The sequence below is a fragment of the Nyctibius grandis genome, chromosome 1, assembly GCF_013368605.1.
Source record: "Nyctibius grandis isolate bNycGra1 chromosome 1, bNycGra1.pri, whole genome shotgun sequence".
Lineage (NCBI taxonomy): Eukaryota > Metazoa > Chordata > Aves > Nyctibiiformes > Nyctibiidae > Nyctibius > Nyctibius grandis.
The window spans coordinates 1,325,221-1,344,330 of record NC_090658.1 but is presented as its reverse complement, the minus strand read 5'-3'; the positions used below and the strand labels follow the sequence as shown (position 1 = coordinate 1,344,330).

Here is a 19,110-nt window from a genome sequence, read left to right as displayed (position 1 = left end):
TAGCTAGTTCATGCGTTTGGGTTTGTTTTAGTAATATTAAATGCTAATTTTTTTAAAAGACAATTTGCTTCATGGTTTGAGTAATAAGAAATGTCTGTCTTTACTATAGGACTGGGGTAAACCAGGTGACCTGTGGAACTTGGACATCCAGTGGCACGTTCCTTCATCTGAGGAAATAAACTTTGCTTTTTATTTGCTGGATACTTTTCTTCAGCCTGAGCTCACCAAACTAGAGCACTATGCAACTGGAAAACTAGAAATGTCCAGGTTAGTGGGGATATGTAATATGGGGAAGGTACATTTATTCACTCATATCTCTTTTAAGTAGTTATTGCCAATCATACTGGCACTACAAAAATTATGGAGTAAAATACTATAATGTTATAGTCTTCACTATTCCAAGAATTACAAGATTTTTAACTCAGGACTACATGTAGCTTGGAAGTGCATTTAATGAAGTGGGTAACATTATTTTGAACAGAAACGTTCTCAAGTTTTGTTTTTTTAAAGACACTTTATGTTGCTATAAAGACTTTTCTGTTCCAGTATTTTTAAAAATATATACCACAAATTATGTTTCTATTTAACTGCAGTCAACAATCTCTTCCTCTAGACTCTTACCTTGTTAGTTTGGCACAACCATTTGTGTTCCTGAGCTATGAAGTGGAACACAAAACTGATTTGTCTTGGAAATCTGCCTCTCCACTTCCTCCCTATGAGTAAATGGATTAGTACATAGTGTGTCCCTGCAAAAAGTGGCAGTGTTGAAACTGAGGAGGTAATGCAGAGTCAGTGGCATAACAAATAGGAACAGAGGCAAGAACACCATTGCTCAATCCTTTTAAACTCCATTAGTGTGAAGCTATGGCTTCATAAGGATAGTTTCCTAAGCACAAGATAATCATGAGTTTAGTATGTGCTAAAGCATTTGCAAGTATCAAATAGCTAAAGCTGTTTACAAGCGTTAAATCTCGAACATTCTTTATTTCTCAATGTTAAACCTTCGTGTCCTTGAAGCTATATATATTGCAGTTGATGTTCATAGCATGTGATGTTATTCCTCGTGCTGTAAAGTGCAGCCCTACATGAAACAGGGCAGAGTGTATCAGACTCCTAAATATTTTTCTGTCTGCCAAGTTCGTATTTTTTTTTATCTGAAAAAGACAATATAAGCTTGATGAATCAATGCCACCAAACTGCAGTCAGAAAGTATATTTTGACTAAAAGAAGAAAGGATATGCTTCCTATTTTTGATTTATTTGTCTGTTTATTTCTTTTGGTATTTTCTTTTCTCTTTGACGCCTTGTATGTAAAGCTGTTAATTTATAACAGAACTGGACTTTGATTTGGTCAAGGTTTCACTGTGCTACCTAACAGAAATAAATGGTGGTGATTTGGGAGAATATAGCCAATTGCAAATTAAATTGGAAGGCAAGACAGCAAAGCTGCAAGAGTAGAGAACACCCATTAGTTGCTGGGGGAGTAACAGGTGTGAATAAACGGGATACTAGGTGAGCCTGCTATTGCTTTGGATTTGTGCAGCTTGAATTCTCGACAAATTTCTTTTTTTTCCAGTATTCCACTAAGTAAAATTGGAAATCAAACATTTTTTTATATATTTAGAAGCTTCAGAGGAAGATTTTGTATTATAAAAGACAAAATGAAAAATTCTAACAGCCTTTGTTGAACACATGTATTTAGAGAGTTGATAAGTAATGCATGAGTACTGAGAGTTCTTCAGTTAGAGAACCTCTTAAGAGGGCTAAAAGGAGTTATTTTACAAATCAGAGCTGCTTACACAAAGATGAGAACAAAGGGCAAAATTTGTAACTCTGTACTAACTGCTAGTACTTCTAGATGAGACAGCTTTAAAAAGAATTCCTCAATTCTCTAAAATAACACAGAAAAAAGTTGTTCACATTGTTGCGTTGTAATTTATCTTCAGACTGTAACATATTCCCTCATAAAGAAAGTATTCCCTCGTCCTGATCATGGTGGGAAGGACTTGGCCTTGGGGTGAAGAGTTATTTCATGGGTTTTATCTGGTTTATCATTTGTATATTTTCAGGCATTTAACAGATAAGTAACCAGGTTTTGTTCTTTGTTTAAGAGATGACGTGCAGCAGAGTCTCGCTATAGTGCATAACTGCTTGATTGGTTCTGGGAACGTTCTGCCTCCTCTCAAAGGAGAAAGGGTGGCTCATCTGTAAGTAAAATTTATTTTTATATTACAGACATTCTTAGCAATTGTATTCATACTGTTCTTTAGTGCTTACTGCTATTATCACACTACTTCTAGTGGCTGTTTTTAAGGAACTCTCATACTGGTATAAAGACACAGAAACTTAAAACATGAATGAATGTTAAGTGCTTTTTTTCCATGCAGGACTGAAGATGTTTTAAAAAGGTAAGTGATGGCCCTGCATTGCTGATGCTGCTTTATGTAAAGGAGATGGAAGCTAGGCATTTACTCCTTTGTTTCCCCTCCTCCAAAAGAAGCCTTCCAACTATAATGCACTGCCATCTTGCTAATGTTTCTGACACACTGAACAAGTAAAGTCATAAACATTCTGAACTTCTTGGCAGCTGTCTTCTCACATTAAAGTAGGAAATACGTCCTGTTTGAATGCTCAGACCCCTGTGAATAATGTCACGGCAGAACCTGGCTACCGGTGCTAGAGTACAGTAGAACTCTAGCAAAAATGCTTAAGTAAACTTCCATTTTGGAAGTAATAGGAACTTTCTGTTGCATTACAGTAGTTCAGGCTTTAAACCAGACTTATTTAATAGATGGGATTGCTGCTTTAGCCTTGACTTCTTTGGGAAAGTATGTTGAAAGATTATCATTAAAGGAGTTAATAATGAATTTGATCTCAGTGTCCCTGTTGTTACGTACCATGTTTGAAATATGGAGGGTTTCAGTTAAGCTTGTGGCTGCAGAGTGTATTTGGTGGCTGTAAAGTTGTTGCTGAGACTTTTTTTCCCAAGTGCCAGCTACTCAAAGTGCCAAGGAGCATTGATACGGTCTCAAGTGCGTTACTACGGGTAATTTTGTGAGCTTCTTGTACAGTGGGAGAGGCTCCTCTTGAGGTATGTTAGAACATTGAAACTAGAGAGCTTTGTAGAGGCCGTCTTTTACCATTGACTGTGTAAGAAATTCAGGGAAGTAATCTTTGAGTTAGAGACTCTGCAGGGCATTCTCATAATTCATAGATTATGACTATCTTCTAGAATAGACTCCAAGACCTTTCAGGAGGCATTGACTCTGTGTACCAGCAACGTGCTGCTGGTCCATATTGGGAAAATGTGGGAGCGTGTTAGCGTCACTTCTTGATTCAGTCTGCATCCTGCCTTGGCATCTATTAGGCAGCAAGCACTAGATGCTTGCAATTCATATGGCTCACAGCTTCAAGGATGGAGTTTCTGGTGTTGGTCCTTCAGAGGAAAAGGATTTTTTGTTCTTGGGTGCGTTTGGACTTCAAAATACAAGTCTATCTTGGTCCAAGAAGTCTTTAACACCACAAAAAAATCTGTTGTAGCTGTAATTTATTAATCAAGGAAGAAAGAAGAGAGTAAGCAGTTTTGCACCCTTGTCTAGGCTATCTGATTGTCAGTAACAGAGGCTTCGTTTGGTAGAAGAAAGAACCTCACCGCCTGTGGAGAAGAGTGAATTGCAGCTGTTGTTAGAATGCGTTCATGTAGGCTGTCTCTGATTTTGGTTTGGTGTTTAGGATCAGCTTTTTATATTGTTGGGCAAGGTCTGTAAATTCGTAAGGTACAGATTAGGACATTAGCCTGTGATCAACTTCCAAATGACTTGTATACTTTATGGAAGATTTGCTTCATTCTGGTAGTTATCTGTGCTGCCTTATTAAATATAGACAATTGACATGAAAACGTGCTGAAGTCAATTTGTTACTAAAGAAATCAAAATCAGACTTTTCTCACATAATATGAACTTTGGAACTCAGGAGTTTATTCTACTAAATGTCTGCAGAGCTTCAGAATCCACCATTATCTGGTTTTGGGCAGACTTTACGCATATTGATGAAACATCTTCTGCCCACTGTAAGCAGGTCTCACCTCCAGACCATGTTTACCATGTTTACATGAAGGCTTTTTAAAAACATAGTTAAGGCAATCTATCTTTTCAGTGACCACACAGGACTCTGGAATTTGCCCACCGAAGTTGAATGCATTTTGTTTGAGTAAGCTTTAGTTCTTTGTGTGATTTGAATTATCACAAATGGAACATGGATTTTTAATGAAGGAGACAATGTGAGGGAAGTAGAGTGTGTTTGTGCACAGTGGGTTGTCCTTTGGCATAGTAAGGTGGACTAAATACTTAAGGAGATCCTGTTGTGCTTCATATCAAATAAATGTTAGATCCCTGTCAGTTTATTCAGCTTAAGAAGAACAGTTATAAAGGTCAATATCAATTCAGCATCTTGAGGGATAAGGCCGAGCTGATCCATCCAGGACAAATGGTGTTCATTCTACTGATGCTGAAGATGTGTGTTCTGTTTAAATGGGTTACTGTGTGTAAGCAAGGGTCACAGAGGGAATTGTGTGAAGAAGGAAGATGTCCTCTTCACTGTCTTACTCCCTCCTCTTCCTTCCCCGAGAAATAACTGAAATATTTGTAATGAGGGAGGTATCTCTTGATTTAAGAAGCAATATGAAACAGCTTCCTGTGAACACTGTTTTCAGTCCCATATGTCCATAAAATTATATCCAGTTTAAATGTAGGAGGTGTCTTTTGATGAACTTGCTATTAAAGTAGCTTGATTTTAACCCAGAAACTCACAATACAGTAACAATTCTTTTTTTATAAGATAGCAGTTCACATTCCCAAGCCTGTTCCCATTATACACAGTGGGAATGCACATCAAGCACTCAGATTTGAAACTGAAGGGCTGTTGTTGGAAGTCACTACGTCAGTTACCCAGAACACCATTGTTTTAAGTCCTGTGTCTTCACAGTTAGTACTTACCATGGTGATGATATTCACTGTCCTGAAGTGGCAGTATAGGAATATTTTTGAATGCAGGTATTGGTAAATGTCTTGATACGTTTAAGTTAAAAAAATTCGATGTGTAAACTTCTGAAACTGACTTGAGTGAGGGAGGAAGGTTGTTTTGCTTAAGTAATAGGGAAAACTAATAATGAAAGTAATATATATTGACTGTATGTAGTACTTTTAACCCAGGATTCTGTTTTGTTTGATTATAGATGGTGTATAATAACTCATCATCATCATTTGATGGAAATAATGTTTAAATGTCTCTTGCACTGTTCACTTACAGAAACTTTTCATCTTGAAAAGCTTTGTGGGAAGTCACTTGGTCCATTTCTATGGACTTTTACAGGTTTTTTTGTTCCTCAGTGTCAAACACCTGAGAGTACCCAATAATTTCAAAATGTCTTTCTTCGTTTCTCCTTGTTATGAATAGTCTGCTTTGTGTGTCAGCAGTTTATTTATTAGCTGTTGAAAATAGATATGCTCTTGAATAGTTAATATACAAAGTTTTTCTGTGTGTTTTTTTTTTTTTAATTTTGTCTGATAAAGCTGAAACTGAATGAAATTCCCCAGCATTGGTCTGATATGTTCTCCTTGTTAAACAGAATCAGATTGTGCCCTTATTTTCATGGCTTAATAACTACTGGTTAGGGTAAAGATTTCAGAACTTGTGTTTATCTGCAGTGTGTACATTGGCATTCCTGGTGAATTCCTGTCAATCTGGGTTAATGTTGTCACGTGGATTCATTAGTTTCTCTTATTCCTTTTTTTAATCTTCTGATGACTGATGGTCTCCAAAGTGAGAAGTGATATATTTAGTACAGAAAACACGTTGTTAAATTGGCCAACACTTGGCCTGGGTGTGCTCAGTATACCTGAAGTATGCACTCTGTGTGTGTGTATAGCTGTTGTGAGGTGCTGGAAGAGTGATTTCCTTCTTTAGTGAACTTGACCATAAATGTTTAAGGTTTCATAATGTTCCAGTGTTTTCAGAGACCAAGCAGTTCTTATGTGTAGTTTGTGGTTTGTTTTTTTTCTTCCCAATTTTGGGAACAAAATTCCCATGTGTGTTTTACATGAATGACATAAATAAGTTATATCCTTCTGAAAATCCCATTGTAGCTCATGCTGTTTTAAATGCTTACTGTTACTGTGAATGTTTCATACATGAGCAGGTGTTGAGGGAGGAGAGAGGCAACTCAGTAGAAAAGAAATTTGTGCACAATCCATGCACAAATAAGCTGCATAATGGAAACTTGTCAGAATTGAAAGGAATAGTTCAATTTCAGTGGGAAACAGAACTATAATAAGCACCACTTGGTGCTGACTTTTTATTTTTTAGCCTGTAAGTAGCAAGGAATTTAAACTTCATCTTTTTTGGAGGATGAATGAATTCTCTTCTGATGTGTCACGCATGACAAGTTAATAGAAAAATATCTCATGACTCAGTAGTGTGTGTTTATATTACTATTCCACATAGTGTTCTTCATCTTTAGTAGAGAGGCCACTGACTTCAGGTGTCTTCTGTGAATTACTTTTTTAATGCAAAATGGATAGTTACAAGGGAAAGGGGAAAAAAGGAGGTGAGGTTGCCAGAGGTTGTGAGGAGGAATCCTTTATGAAGCAGTAGGTTTTTTGTGGCTGAATTAAGGTGTTCAAAGCCATAGTCAGAGCTGTGGTGAATTATCCTGACGTAGTTAGGGAAAAAATGAATACAGTTTTTTCTGTGCCTGCAGAAACATGATGTGATAATTGCTCTGCCACACAAGATGTAACATTAGGCAGCTGGTGTAGCAGAGCAAAACCAGGGTTACTCTGAGAACGTCCGTTTTTTGTCTCCCTCTTAAATACAGCTTGGTTAGTTAGGATGCAGTATTGCTCTACTCTTGCTACAGACGTCGGTAGGAGCTTTCTTAATGTCCTTTCACTGAAGGTGTTCAGCTTACAGGGCAAGGATAAGACCCCTTCTTTTGAATGTGTAAGGATGTGATACGTGCTAAGGGGCAGGGCTAGCTAACCTCTCTTGGCATCTCCAGGAAACTTCCCAGCTCTGCTGGGGGAGCTGCACACAGGAAAGGAAACAGTTACTCCTCCACGGTGAGTAACCCTGTTTTCTCCTTGTTCACCTTCCGACTGTTGTCTCTTCATCTCTTACGTCAAAATAGGTTGATGCAGCCCTTGGTCTAGTCCTTAACGTGGCACGGGGTTTTTTTTGCAATTAGAAAAATTTCCTCTGCAGTTGGTTCGGTGGAGTGATGCTAAAAGTTACTTGTTTCTGAAAAGCTGTGTCCGATTGCTGAGCTGTGTACTGAGGAATGTGTACACAGGGACTTGAATAAAGTGCTCTGTAAAGTGTCTGGATTTTGAAAAACATAGTGCATCAATTTTTCTCAGATAAAGATGGTTTAGTTTTTGTGCAGTGACAAATAAGGGAATGAATTCTTTAAAGTTCTATTTAACTGGGATTTCTGTCCCAGCTATAATTTTGGATTTCCTTGGCAATTTCTGTGTTGAAAACTTCTCGATACAGAAGGAAGCACAGTGTAGTTTATACGTTGTGTGAAGCATTGCTGTGAGAATCTTGCTAGCAGTATTGACTGGAGTTAAGAAAAACATTTCATGCCTCTTCTTGTTGTGTGTCCGAAGTAAAACACTTGTAGTTTTCTCTGGCTCGGTGGCTGACACTTAAAAATGCTGAATATTATTAGCGTGGATCTTAGTTTGGGGGCCAGCTAGAAAACTTCTTGCATTTTGAACATATTTTCATCCTATTAGTAGCCTTGTTGAAAGAAATGGTTCTGCCTGTGGAGTAATGTCATGGTGAGTGTAAGGGTAGTTCTTGATTACTGGATGTTGTGTGTTGAGTTGTTACTTGTGGTTTACTCAGGAACCTGAAGTGTAGAGCCAGCTTGGAGTGTTGTTTTTCCTTTGTTTTAAATATTAAGAGACTTTGCTAGCTGGCAAAGAACAGTCGAATGTGTTTTGCTGGGAATGGGAAGGAAGCATGAAGATTTGTGATCTTTCTGTAGCCTACCCAAGGGAAAAGTGGGAAATTGCACTTCAATTTTCCTTGCCTCATAGACAGAAAAGCCTTATGTGAACTTAATTCGTGTATTTAGAGCAGGGAAAACTGTTTAAGGGTAAAAGTATATTAAAATACTGTAGAAAAAATCGCTGTTATGAGCTCATTTACCTATCAACATATCCAGCATGCTGTGCAAAAAAAGCAATTGCTTAATGTGTAACTGTCTGAGATTGTTGGATTTATCTGTTACCTTTCTTTTTTAAGAAGTAATAGTATTTGGGGTGGGAAGGTTCAGTCTTTTGAGAAGGTTCAGCCTTTTTTTTTTTTTTTCCCCAGATGTTAATTTCAGAAATATTGACACTCTGTATCTTCCCAACTGGAAAGATCTGATCTTGGAGAAATACGTAGCAAACACTTTCAAAGTCAATCATGTAGATGATTCTAAAAGAGCAAATCTGTGAGACCACAGAAGCTTTACATATATTTATCTATTCAGGACCAAAGTACTGGAGAGATGTTGGGTATTTTGGAAATTGTGTTAGTGGCCAAGTAATACCTTATGCACTTCCGTCAGTGCTGAGTTTTGGGGGGGAAAATAGTGGGGAAAACTTTTGGAATGGCTTGTTTTCAAGTTAACTTGCCAGAAATACAAGGAAAATGAAATGAAGACTCCAGTTCTCGATGTTCAAATCAATTAAGAAAGAGACTTCAGTGTGACTTTTGTTGGTGCAGATGTGACTCTTTACAAGAGTTGTGAAGTCAATTTGTTTGCTTAATTTTTGGTTGCAAGGTTTGTCTTGGGATTGGCATTCCTTCATCTAACGAGCACAATAATTGGAGCACTCATGTTTTCATGTGTTCACTTTTACTGGAGAAAAATGACCCTTATTTCTGGTTCTGAAAGATAGAAGTCTGCCATTGCCTGAAACCTGGAAGTTTATTTTAGTATCTGGTAGCACATGCTCAGATATAGAATCTATAGTGTTTTCTGATACGTTATCATTTGTAATGGTAGATTCACATTGGTTCACTCAGCTTTGTTTGCTCCAATTATACTGTCAATACAATTTTATGTGAAGATTTATTTTTTAGGGACTACTTGCTGATACTGTTTGTTTAATATAATGCACTGGTGTATTTTGTCCTGGAAAGCTTGAATTTGTCTACCTTAATGTTTAGGGGGTAAGATTGTAGGTTTAAAAAGAAAAAAACAACAAAACCAAAACACACACAAAAAACCAAGAGTATGTAGGATATGTTCTTATATCTTTTAAATTCATTGGCATGTGATACCTGAGTCTGTATTTTTTGCATGGTTACATACAAGCCACACTTGGTTTGATGAGTGTGTTCATAGGTTTGACAATGAAGCCAACTTTCTGGCTATTTAATGGAATAGTGAGGTTCTGTTAAATGAGAAATCAAGATTCTGGGTTCAAGATGTCCTTATGGTGTACTTGCCTCTGACAACAGTCTGAACCATAAGCATGGTTGGTTTATAAATGTTAGATTTTACTGTTAGTAAATCAAAACGTCCTTGGTGCTGCTGGCATGAAATTTAACTTGTTAAAATGAACTAAATGCCAGTGAAACTCACGTAGTCAAGGATTTCCATGATGTGTAGTAATACTTGGTTTATTTTCATGCAGGGTCCCCAGTCTGGTGTCTTTGGAAGAGACAAAGCTCTACACTGGTGTTGAATATGGTAAGTAGATCCTGATTCTCTTCAGGCATGTTGTAAGTGTTGTTTTCATTCTTTTCTTTTTTCTGCTGTAAAAACAGTAGGTTCTTTTCAAATAGAGAATGGGCTTTTATTCAGTGATCTTTTGCAGCAATTAAGATTATTCCGGTTTAAAACTTTCCAAGGAGACTGCTTGTATCACTGATCCTTCTTTCTTATGCATTTTTTGTTTGGATTGGGAATGTCTGTTCCCCTCCATGTATTGAAGCAGAGTAAGTCCCCAGTATTTTACTGGCTTGATCACCTGATACGTAAAATCTGTATTCTATTGACTTTCTTTTTTACCCTGCTTATGTGTTACTCAGTTTTCATATGCTAAATAATCTGCCTCAACCTGTGGTTAGAAATGAAGCCAACTGTCAAGGCAGATAAAGAAGTGTATGTACCTATAAAAAAATAAGGTTGACTTGATAAACAAAAGAAGGCTCTATGAGAGTGGTGTCCTTAGAGATAACAAGATGGTTATTTTTATAATACTACGATTTCTGAATAGTCTGCTCTCTTTCCAGTGGTTTACTTACCTATAAATTGCTTTTTATGCTATTGTATAATAAAATGTTTATTTTTTTTATAGATTTATCAAGAGAGAATTATCGAGAAACAATTGCAAGGGTTACAAGGAAATTGCTGCGTAAGTTTAACCACTCCTCTATCTAAAAAGTACTGTGGTGTGCTTTTCAGTATTATTTTATAGATGAGAAACTTGTTTCATTTACTTTGCTTATAATTCTTAAATTTAAACTTTGTAGAAATAAAATTATTGTAAATTTTTAAAGCTCCTTTCTGATAGTAAATTATTTTTCTTCCAATTGCAGGCTACATACTTGATAATTCAGAAGATGATACCAAGTCTTTATTTCTAATAATAAAGGTATATTTATAATTTGTAATACTAAAGGCAAGATTACTTGTTTTGCAAAATAATCACTCTTTGTCATCTTTTTCTTTCTACAGATCATTAGTGATGTTTTACAGTTCCAGGGGTCTCACAAGCATGAGTTTGATTCACGATGGAAAAGCTTTAATCTAGTGAAAAAATCAATGGAGAACAGGGTCAGTGATTTCTCTTTGTCAAGCTTAGGTGAGGGATGGAAGTAGTTCCTAACGTTCAGAAAGACTTTTTTCATGTTTTTGTTACTGTCCTAATCAGTTCTCATAATTTTGAAATCTTAATTCCTTTGCAGTGCTTTTGTACCTTTACTTGTAAAGAGCTTTACCTTTGTAAGTTAATAGCTTAACATTTCTGAATTGTAGTAACCCTCAGTTTGCATATTAAAAAAATAAAAGCCTGAGATCTGGCATGATGCTCCATTCTGGTCCTTGTTAACTGGGAAGTTTCTGTGACCAGAGCTTCCTTTGCTTACAGAGTAATAGGCAAATAAAAAACTTGACCAGGGCAAAAAAAAAAAATCAAGGTTGTCTGCCAAGAGAGTTTCTACATGAAATTTGCCTGTTTCTAGAAGAAAAGGACTACATGGGGAATTCAGTCGGTACAAATGGCTAATATGAATAGTGAAATCTAAACCCAATTATGTGTTTACAGCTTCAAGGAAAGAAGCAGCATATCAGAGCTTTGCTGATAGACAGAGTTATGTTGCAGCATGAGGTAATACTTTCACTTAAATCTTCACTAACTACTTGACTTGAACAGCTGTTTTGTTGTCATTTAGCAAAAGGTGCAATAATCCTGCACTAGTGTTTCTCTTAGGTGTGTGAAATGTAAAAACAATCTGTCCTTTATTTGTGTTTTCTATGCAATTTAGCTGAGAACACTAACAATGGAAGGCTGTGAATATAAAACTTCCCACCAGGAGATGATCAGAGATCTTTTGTGTTTGTCCACAAGCTCATATGGTCAGGTAAGTGGCAACCCCTTTTAAACTGAAATATATGGAGTTTTTTTGTTGATCTCTTCAAGTTAAATTTTCAGGATCTTCACTTTTCAGTTTATTTCCATGACAACATGAAATATTTACTTATTTGATTTATGTTAGTTACCAGTTTTGGTGTAGTTTTTTGCTATGTTGGCATCCTTGTTCTTAAAAATACACAAAACAAGTGTGCTGATAGTTGGATTCTGAACTCTTGCTATTTACAACCTTCTACAAATACTTTTGTTGCTGAGCACAAATACATCATGTAAACTCTGTGCAACTGAAATGGAGAAGGATGTTGGGTTTGTATGGTATGTTTTTTGTTCAGAAGACTTTCTGGTAACGTGTCTCTTCCCACAGGTCAGAAGTAAAGCTCAGCAAGCTTTCTTCACAGCTCTGGGAACGTACAATTTTTGTTGCAGAGATATCATTCCCTTGGTTTTGGAGTTCTTGCGTCCAGACCGGCAAGATGTCACTCAGAAGCAATTTAAAGTAAATTTTAATTTAAATTTTGTGGTTTTATATGTTCCTCATTTCATTGTGGGTTCAGGTATTACAAAAATGTGTGCTAACACCTATTTTTAAATTATGAAATGGAAACTGAGAAGCTGTAGTCCAAGGTGGTAAAACTCATTAAGCAGTTCTATCAGCTGTAGCAGTACAAGAAAATAGCATGAACTGGACAAAAAGTTGATCAGCCAAAAAAAGTTACACTAAATCAGGTGGGTTTTGTTATGAAGTGGTGGGTAATTGCTGATGCTGTCAGGCCTGGAAATGGTGCTGAGGCAGTGATGCCAGGATGCAGTGTATCCATCTAGATGTTCAAAAGCATCACGCTCCCCTCCATCCTCCTGACCACACAGGCAAGTTGGACTCTTGTCCTATGGTCAGAACAGCCTGTGAAATTTGGCCATTTCTCAACATAACTCCCACGTAATCACCTGTAAAATCCAGCCACTCTGTTTCACTGGGTGTAACTCTTGTCAGCTGCTCACACAGTCACCTACCATGTTCACCAGTTTGTTGTAGTGTCCAGTAGTTATCCTGTTCAGCTGGCATCATTCCAGGTGCCTAGTTAGCAGCATTATGATTTGTCTGCAGCCCAAACATGAATAAGTTCTCAGAAAGGCCAGGGTGTGGTATTTGATCATTGAATGATCTCCTTTATAATGTAATTCAGAAATCAGTCAGCCATTCTGTGGATAAATTAATTGACAGGGCTTCCAATCTTATTTAAATGGTTCTTTAGTGTGAAGAGGATTCTGTGAAAAATCTTCAGTGAGGCCATGTAGCTGAATGTTTATGGAACATTTTAATGATTCAGTAATGTGAAGATTAATTTTTATTCTGTGTGGGTTCGTGCTTATGTAGATAGATACCACTTAGATATGAATAATGCTTTTAACTTTCTAAAACTGCATCTTTCATCTTCCAGGGTGCCTTATATTGCCTTCTTGGAAACCACAGTGGAGTATGTTTGGCAAATCTTCACGACTGGGATTGTATTGCACAGACGTGGCCAGCAATTGTTTCTTCTGGGCTTAGCAAAGCGATGTCCTTGGAAAAACCATCCATAGTTAGACTCTTTGATGACCTAGCAGAAAAAATCCACAGGCAGTATGAAACAATTGGATTGGATTTTGCAGTAAGTGACAGATTGCTTGGTGTTACTGTCTGGGATTCTGAGGGCATGTGATTACCTAAGTGCTTGAGACTCGTGGATATTCTGTGAGTTAGTCTTCTGATGTTGATCACATCCTGATTTCTGTTACAGAGAAATGTGATGTGTATTTTTGAGACTGAAGTAATAGAGCTTCGTGTAATACTGTTGGAATTTGTAACTTTTTCTTAACCTCTAAGGAAGCCTGTTACAGAAAGGAAGTTCAAGTTGCCTTTCAGTGTTAATTAGCGTGGGTGATCAGGTGTGAAGATGTGTTGGTAGGACAGTGTCATCAGATGAACGTTGTCAGTATTTGTGGTGTTGTCCCAGGGCTAACACACAGCACTCATTACACAACTGCCTCTTGCCTAATCAGTGGGATAAATGGTGTGGTACTTATTTTAAAGAATAAGTGCCACTTAACTCTTTTATAAACAATTTTTATGCTTAAAAGTTTGTCTATACCTTTATTTGAGAATAGAAGCAACCATGTACTTGGAGAAATAATTCTGCTGTGTGAGCACAAAAGCTGCCTTCCCTGCTTCTATGTGGACAGGAAATTCTGCACTCTGCTTATTTTAAAACAGAAACAAACACTAAAAACTTGTATGGTGCTACTCAGTCCCAACTCTTTGCATTCTCTGTCAATAGGTTCCAGAGAAATGTGTTGAGGTAGCTGTTATGCTGCAAAAATCAGAACATCCAAGTTCAAACTTCACAGGTCTTCACTCAGAAGAAATTCAGTTAGGAATTCAGCGACAGAAAGAAAAGAGTGCTGAGGCTCTGCGGTGAGTTCAACTTCCCTTAGCACCAGCTTATACTACCTAATGCTTCCTGTACATTAAATGTGATAATCCAAAATTGCTAAACTACATCTTAAGCTCAACAAATTCAGAATGCCCAGGGATTGTTGTGGTGTATCTTCTCTCTTGACTCGGCAGCCTCTCTTCTCTACACTCGTATTTCCTTCCTTCCTCCTCCTCTTCCCTGTCCTCCCTGTTGGTGCTGTGTTTACTGCATTGCCTTCACCCACCTTAGAATTCTTAATTTTATTTTTAAATCATTCTCTCAGTATCGTCTAGTTGATGATTCCCTCTTTTTCCCTCAGCAACTATGAGAATTTGGTCAACATGCTGCTGGACTGTGTGGAACAAAGAAATCTGTAAGTGTCCCTTTCTGTGGATGAGAATTTTTTGAATTTATTTGCATTGGGAGCTTGATTTATTAATACAAGGTGTCATCGTATCTTGGAGTTAAGCTTTGTCATTAATCTGTTTGACCTGTTAGGTTTTTATTTTTTTTGTTCTGGGAAAAAACCTCTGGTTCTGTCTGCACAATACTGACATCCAAATACATTTTAATTTGTAGCATAATATTGTGTTTAAAAACTTCAGAAGAATATCCCTGTAGGTCTGTATTTACATTCCAATGCCAAGATCAAAAAGGCACCATTAACTGAATATCTTTGATTGCACTTGTGTGTTCCCAGAACTCTGGAGGTTTCCCTAAGTGGCAGTCAGGCTCGTTAATTATAGCAGTGGCATAGAACCTCACTTATGCTAGTCCAAACATATTTACATAATCTTAATACATATAATGATTTCTGTGCAAAAGCAGTACATGCAACTCTGCTACTTATTGTCTGTTTTGAATGTTTTTTTTAGTCCCTGGAAGTTCGAGCACATAAGCATTGGTTTTCTGTCTCTGCTCCTGAGGGATGATAGGATACTGCCTGTCCGTGCCATAAAATTCTTTGTGCAGTGTCTCAACCATGATGCAATTGTAGTTCGTAAGGTAAAAACAACATAATGATATCTTCTTGTTTTGCAGCTCATTGGGGTTTAGATCAGATGTTTGTGGTGCCTTCTTGTGATAAAGCACAAAAAATGGAGGTGTACATCCCACCTCACCCTTCCACCATGCCTGTGTGCAAAGTTCCTAAGCCAAGATGATGACAGTCTTGGCAGTGCTCTAGCTGTGACATATGGTGGAAAGTCTGGAAAATGTGAAAATGTGCAACGTACCTATTCATTCTTATTTACCTCAGAACTCTTTTGCAGATGTCTGTTTTTTCCATCTGCAGCTTATTACTTGAAGGGACCCATTTATGTGTTATGTTTGTACCTTTCATTCTGCTTGTTGCCTCAGTGAGGCTTGAAACTAATGGCCACCACCCTATTTTTCCTGAAGATGATTAGTGGGGGGGGTTTTCTGAGCTATAAAGGTCGCACTTAAGTCATGTCCTGTATCCTCTGAAATGAGTGAGATTACTTCTTTATGGAAAGTATCATCCACTGGGGTGACAAAGTTCACTCTAATGTTCACTGACTTTTTAGAGCGCTGAGTAGCTGGTTTAAGATGTGTCTGTGATGAGATGGACACATCCTTCTGGAGGTGAGTGTATGGCATGGATACATTAATGCCCATTTCCTTCTTTCAGGTGGCCATCTCAGCTGTGGCTGGTATTCTGAAGCAGCTTAAGAGAACACACAAGAAAGTGCCCATCTGCCCTTATGAAATAAGTAGGTTTTATTTAATATAAGAATGTCTTACTAACATTTATCCTAAAATTTTTTTTAAAAGCATATTTTTCTGGCTAAATTAAACATAGAATCACAAGCTTTTCATTCCTCTCTGGTTGTTAGTGTCCTAAGCAAACAAAATAGATAATATAATCAGTCATTTTTCAGTTTGTGGGGTTTTTTTTTTAGCAGTATTATATGTGCAAGTGTGTATTAAGCTATTCACTTATCTGCAGTGAGTTAAAACATCAGAGATATGGGCATTCTCCTTTCAGAAAGACTTACAATTTGTGAGAATAATTTGTTTATCTCATTTTTATTCTTTTTTTTTAATCATTTCCAATGGCACATTTATATAAATTACTAAAGGAATCTCTTCTATTACTGTTAGTGTTAATTTTAATCTCCTAGGGCAAATCTCTGTACAGATTTGATTGGAGTGAGGGAGACATAAAAGCTCTTTAGAATCTTTTATTAAAAGTAAGTTATAACATTTGCTGGGACTGTTAATGAACAAGTTTAATAAATTCCTCTTTAACCAGGTGGAAGCCCTCGGCCTTCCAGCATCCAGGCTGGTGACAGACCAGATAACCAGTGGCTGCACTACGACAGTCAGAGTTTACCAAAGACCAAGGAAGCTTGGGAGTCGTGTTGTTTTGTGGAGAAAACCCACTGGGGATATTATACCTGGCCTCAGTGAGTATCATGAAGCGTGAAGATAGAATTGTGAGAGCCAGCAGAGAAAACCCTGTGGGAAATTAAATAATGTTTGTTAGGTTTACTTTTTAAATTGAAACAAAAACCCAATTTATTTTATCCTTTGTGCTCCTTGCTTGCTTTACCACTTCTGGGTGGCTTTTGTGGGGGTTTTCTGTTGGTTTTGGTTTTTTTTTATTATTATTTATTTTCTACCTGTTCCTCTTTGGGTTTTGTGGGTACTACAGGCACATGTTTCACGTGGCTATTTAACTGCTGGTTTTAAAATGAAGTATGCATGTTTGAAGATTATCTAGTTGTGAAATGTGCAGAGTATTCTATCACTAATAATTCTGGGTTGCTTGGTGTAGCAAATCCTTTAGAATAACAGACTTAATTTTTTTATTGTAAATTTTCTTTTTAGGTTTTGCTTTTTTGGAGTTGATAAATCATATTTAATATAGAGAATATAGAAAATATTCATAAGCTTTATATTACTTTCAAACGTGTTACTGTGTTATTTTTTTTAATATTCAGAACTATGACAGTTTATGCTCCAGTGGAGCATCAACCAAAGCTTGGGCGAAGCAGAGAGGAGCTGACAGAGGTAAGGGTTTCAGCGTGTTTCAGTTTGGTGGGTTTTTTAAATACTACTACTTCTCCTTTCCTTTTTTAATATTGTCCACAGATTACTGTGGAGATCAAATTCCCTCCTCTATTTTAACCTAAATATTGCTTGCTGTTTACACAAAATGTGTGGAAACAGATTTGTTTTGCTTGATTGCAAACCAAGATGGAGATTGAAATCAACTACCCAGTTTCATGGCTGTATGGACATAATGTTTTTAACAAGCAATAAGTGATAATTATTCTGAAACCTTGATCCCCACAAGACATTTTTAATTGTATTTTTCGACTTCATTTTCATACTCGCTGTGTTAGCAGTGAAGAAGAAATTATTTTAAGGTATTTCAGCTTCTCTGTCAGCGATCATGGAATAATTGTATTAATGAGCACCTTCTCGTTCCCTTTCAAATCTTTATCAGAGTTTAGAACAAGGTAATTAGTGACGGTGGGAATGACTGCTTTGTAGGGGTTGTGCTAGTGAAAGGAAAGACAATCCAGAGTCATTAATGAAAATAAAAATCAGGAGTCTTGCAAAACATTGCCCAATATCCCCTATAAAGTGAGGGGGGAAATGGATAACCAAGGCATGATTTTTGCCAAAAATAGAATTAAAATGAAAAATGGGACTTGGAGAGATTGGGATATCACTGTGACAGTCAAGCATCTCAAAGCTAACCTTGATTTTTTTTTTCCTGTTACAGGCAGAACAAATTATATATGATCACTTTTCTGATCCCAGGTTTGTTGAACAGTTAATAAAATTTTTGTCTTTAGAAGACAGAAAAGGAAAAGACAAATTTAATCCTCGCAGATTTTGCCTCTTCAAGGTAACTAGAGTTCATTAACTAAATCGCTTCCATTTTGTAGATAATTATCAATGTGTGGAAAAGCCACACACTACTTGGCTTATACCCTGCTGTTGCAAAATGTTGATTTTTAAAGGTATGCTGCTATGATTAAACCTATTAATCCTCTCTTCTGATTAACTACTTAGGGAAACAGAGTAATATAAAACCACATAGGATACTTGTATAATAATTCTGTTACAGAAGCAAAGTAATTTCACCTTCTACATATTCAAATCTCCAGTGCTTCAAAATCTTACGTTCTTCTCACGAAGACCATGGTTTAGATGGATAATTACTGAAGACACTTTCACATCTTGTTTTGCAGGGCCTTTTCAGAAACTTTGATGATGCCTTCCTGCCAGTTCTTCAGCCCCATTTAGAACAACTTGTGGCAGACTCCCATGAAAGCCCCCAGAGATGTGTAGCTGAAATTATAGCTGGCTTAATACGAGGTTCTAAACACTGGACATTTGAGAAGGTGCTGAAGTATTTTTGAGTGATTCATGGAAGTTAAGGAATAAGTTTGAATTATTAAATTAAACGTATGACGTTGAGGGCTTCCAATGTGTCACCTATGTCCAAGAAAGGACTGGAAAATGTTGCAACACTTAGTGCTTTGTTGCCAAACTTTGAGCACAATTCATAGCTTGGTTTGATGCCTATATAATACTAGGTGTTAGTAAAATGCTTCAAGATTAAAACTAAGAACAGTTTGCTGGTAAGGAGATCACAAACCCGACATGGTTTGTGATTTACAGTTGGAATAAGTGCTTATGTCCACTTCTGACTTATTACATCTTTATTTAATCTAGACCTAGCAGTTTAGGTTATCTTTGAATGAATTTCTGAAAAATAATTCTGTGAGAATCAGTTCCTTAATAAAAACAAATTTTAAATTCTGGAGGGGAAGTCCTTGTGTACAAGACTGCTATCCCACCAAAAGCCAAGTGTATGCAGTCTGATACAGTGCTACTTAAATCACCATGAAAATGGTGCATACCTAGTCCACAATATTTCTAAACACCTTGTAAATAAAATTAAAATGATCCCTGAGAACTTCCCTCTGATAATATTTATTTCCTTTTATAAATATTGTA

The 19,110-nt window shown here is 36.9% G+C and overlaps 1 protein-coding gene across 3 annotated transcripts in view; it reads left to right on the top strand.

Annotated features, from left to right (window-relative positions):
• The window catches only part of PSME4 (proteasome activator subunit 4), a 62,733-nt gene that overhangs the window by 29,413 nt on the left and 14,210 nt on the right, over nucleotides 1-19,110 (top strand). For all 3 annotated transcript variants that reach the window (XM_068425428.1, XM_068425448.1, XM_068425438.1), the window contains 18 exons: nucleotides 110-267; nucleotides 2,111-2,206; nucleotides 9,695-9,750; nucleotides 10,361-10,417; nucleotides 10,602-10,657; nucleotides 10,741-10,839; nucleotides 11,330-11,392; nucleotides 11,550-11,645; nucleotides 12,021-12,152; nucleotides 13,096-13,305; nucleotides 13,972-14,108; nucleotides 14,429-14,482; nucleotides 14,985-15,114; nucleotides 15,761-15,842; nucleotides 16,385-16,538; nucleotides 17,076-17,145; nucleotides 17,867-17,992; nucleotides 18,339-18,491. In XM_068425428.1, the coding sequence (XP_068281529.1) occupies nucleotides 110-267; nucleotides 2,111-2,206; nucleotides 9,695-9,750; nucleotides 10,361-10,417; nucleotides 10,602-10,657; nucleotides 10,741-10,839; nucleotides 11,330-11,392; nucleotides 11,550-11,645; nucleotides 12,021-12,152; nucleotides 13,096-13,305; nucleotides 13,972-14,108; nucleotides 14,429-14,482; nucleotides 14,985-15,114; nucleotides 15,761-15,842; nucleotides 16,385-16,538; nucleotides 17,076-17,145; nucleotides 17,867-17,992; nucleotides 18,339-18,491 (1,929 nt within the window). The remainder of the gene's footprint in view (nucleotides 1-109; nucleotides 268-2,110; nucleotides 2,207-9,694; nucleotides 9,751-10,360; nucleotides 10,418-10,601; nucleotides 10,658-10,740; nucleotides 10,840-11,329; nucleotides 11,393-11,549; nucleotides 11,646-12,020; nucleotides 12,153-13,095; nucleotides 13,306-13,971; nucleotides 14,109-14,428; nucleotides 14,483-14,984; nucleotides 15,115-15,760; nucleotides 15,843-16,384; nucleotides 16,539-17,075; nucleotides 17,146-17,866; nucleotides 17,993-18,338; nucleotides 18,492-19,110) is intronic.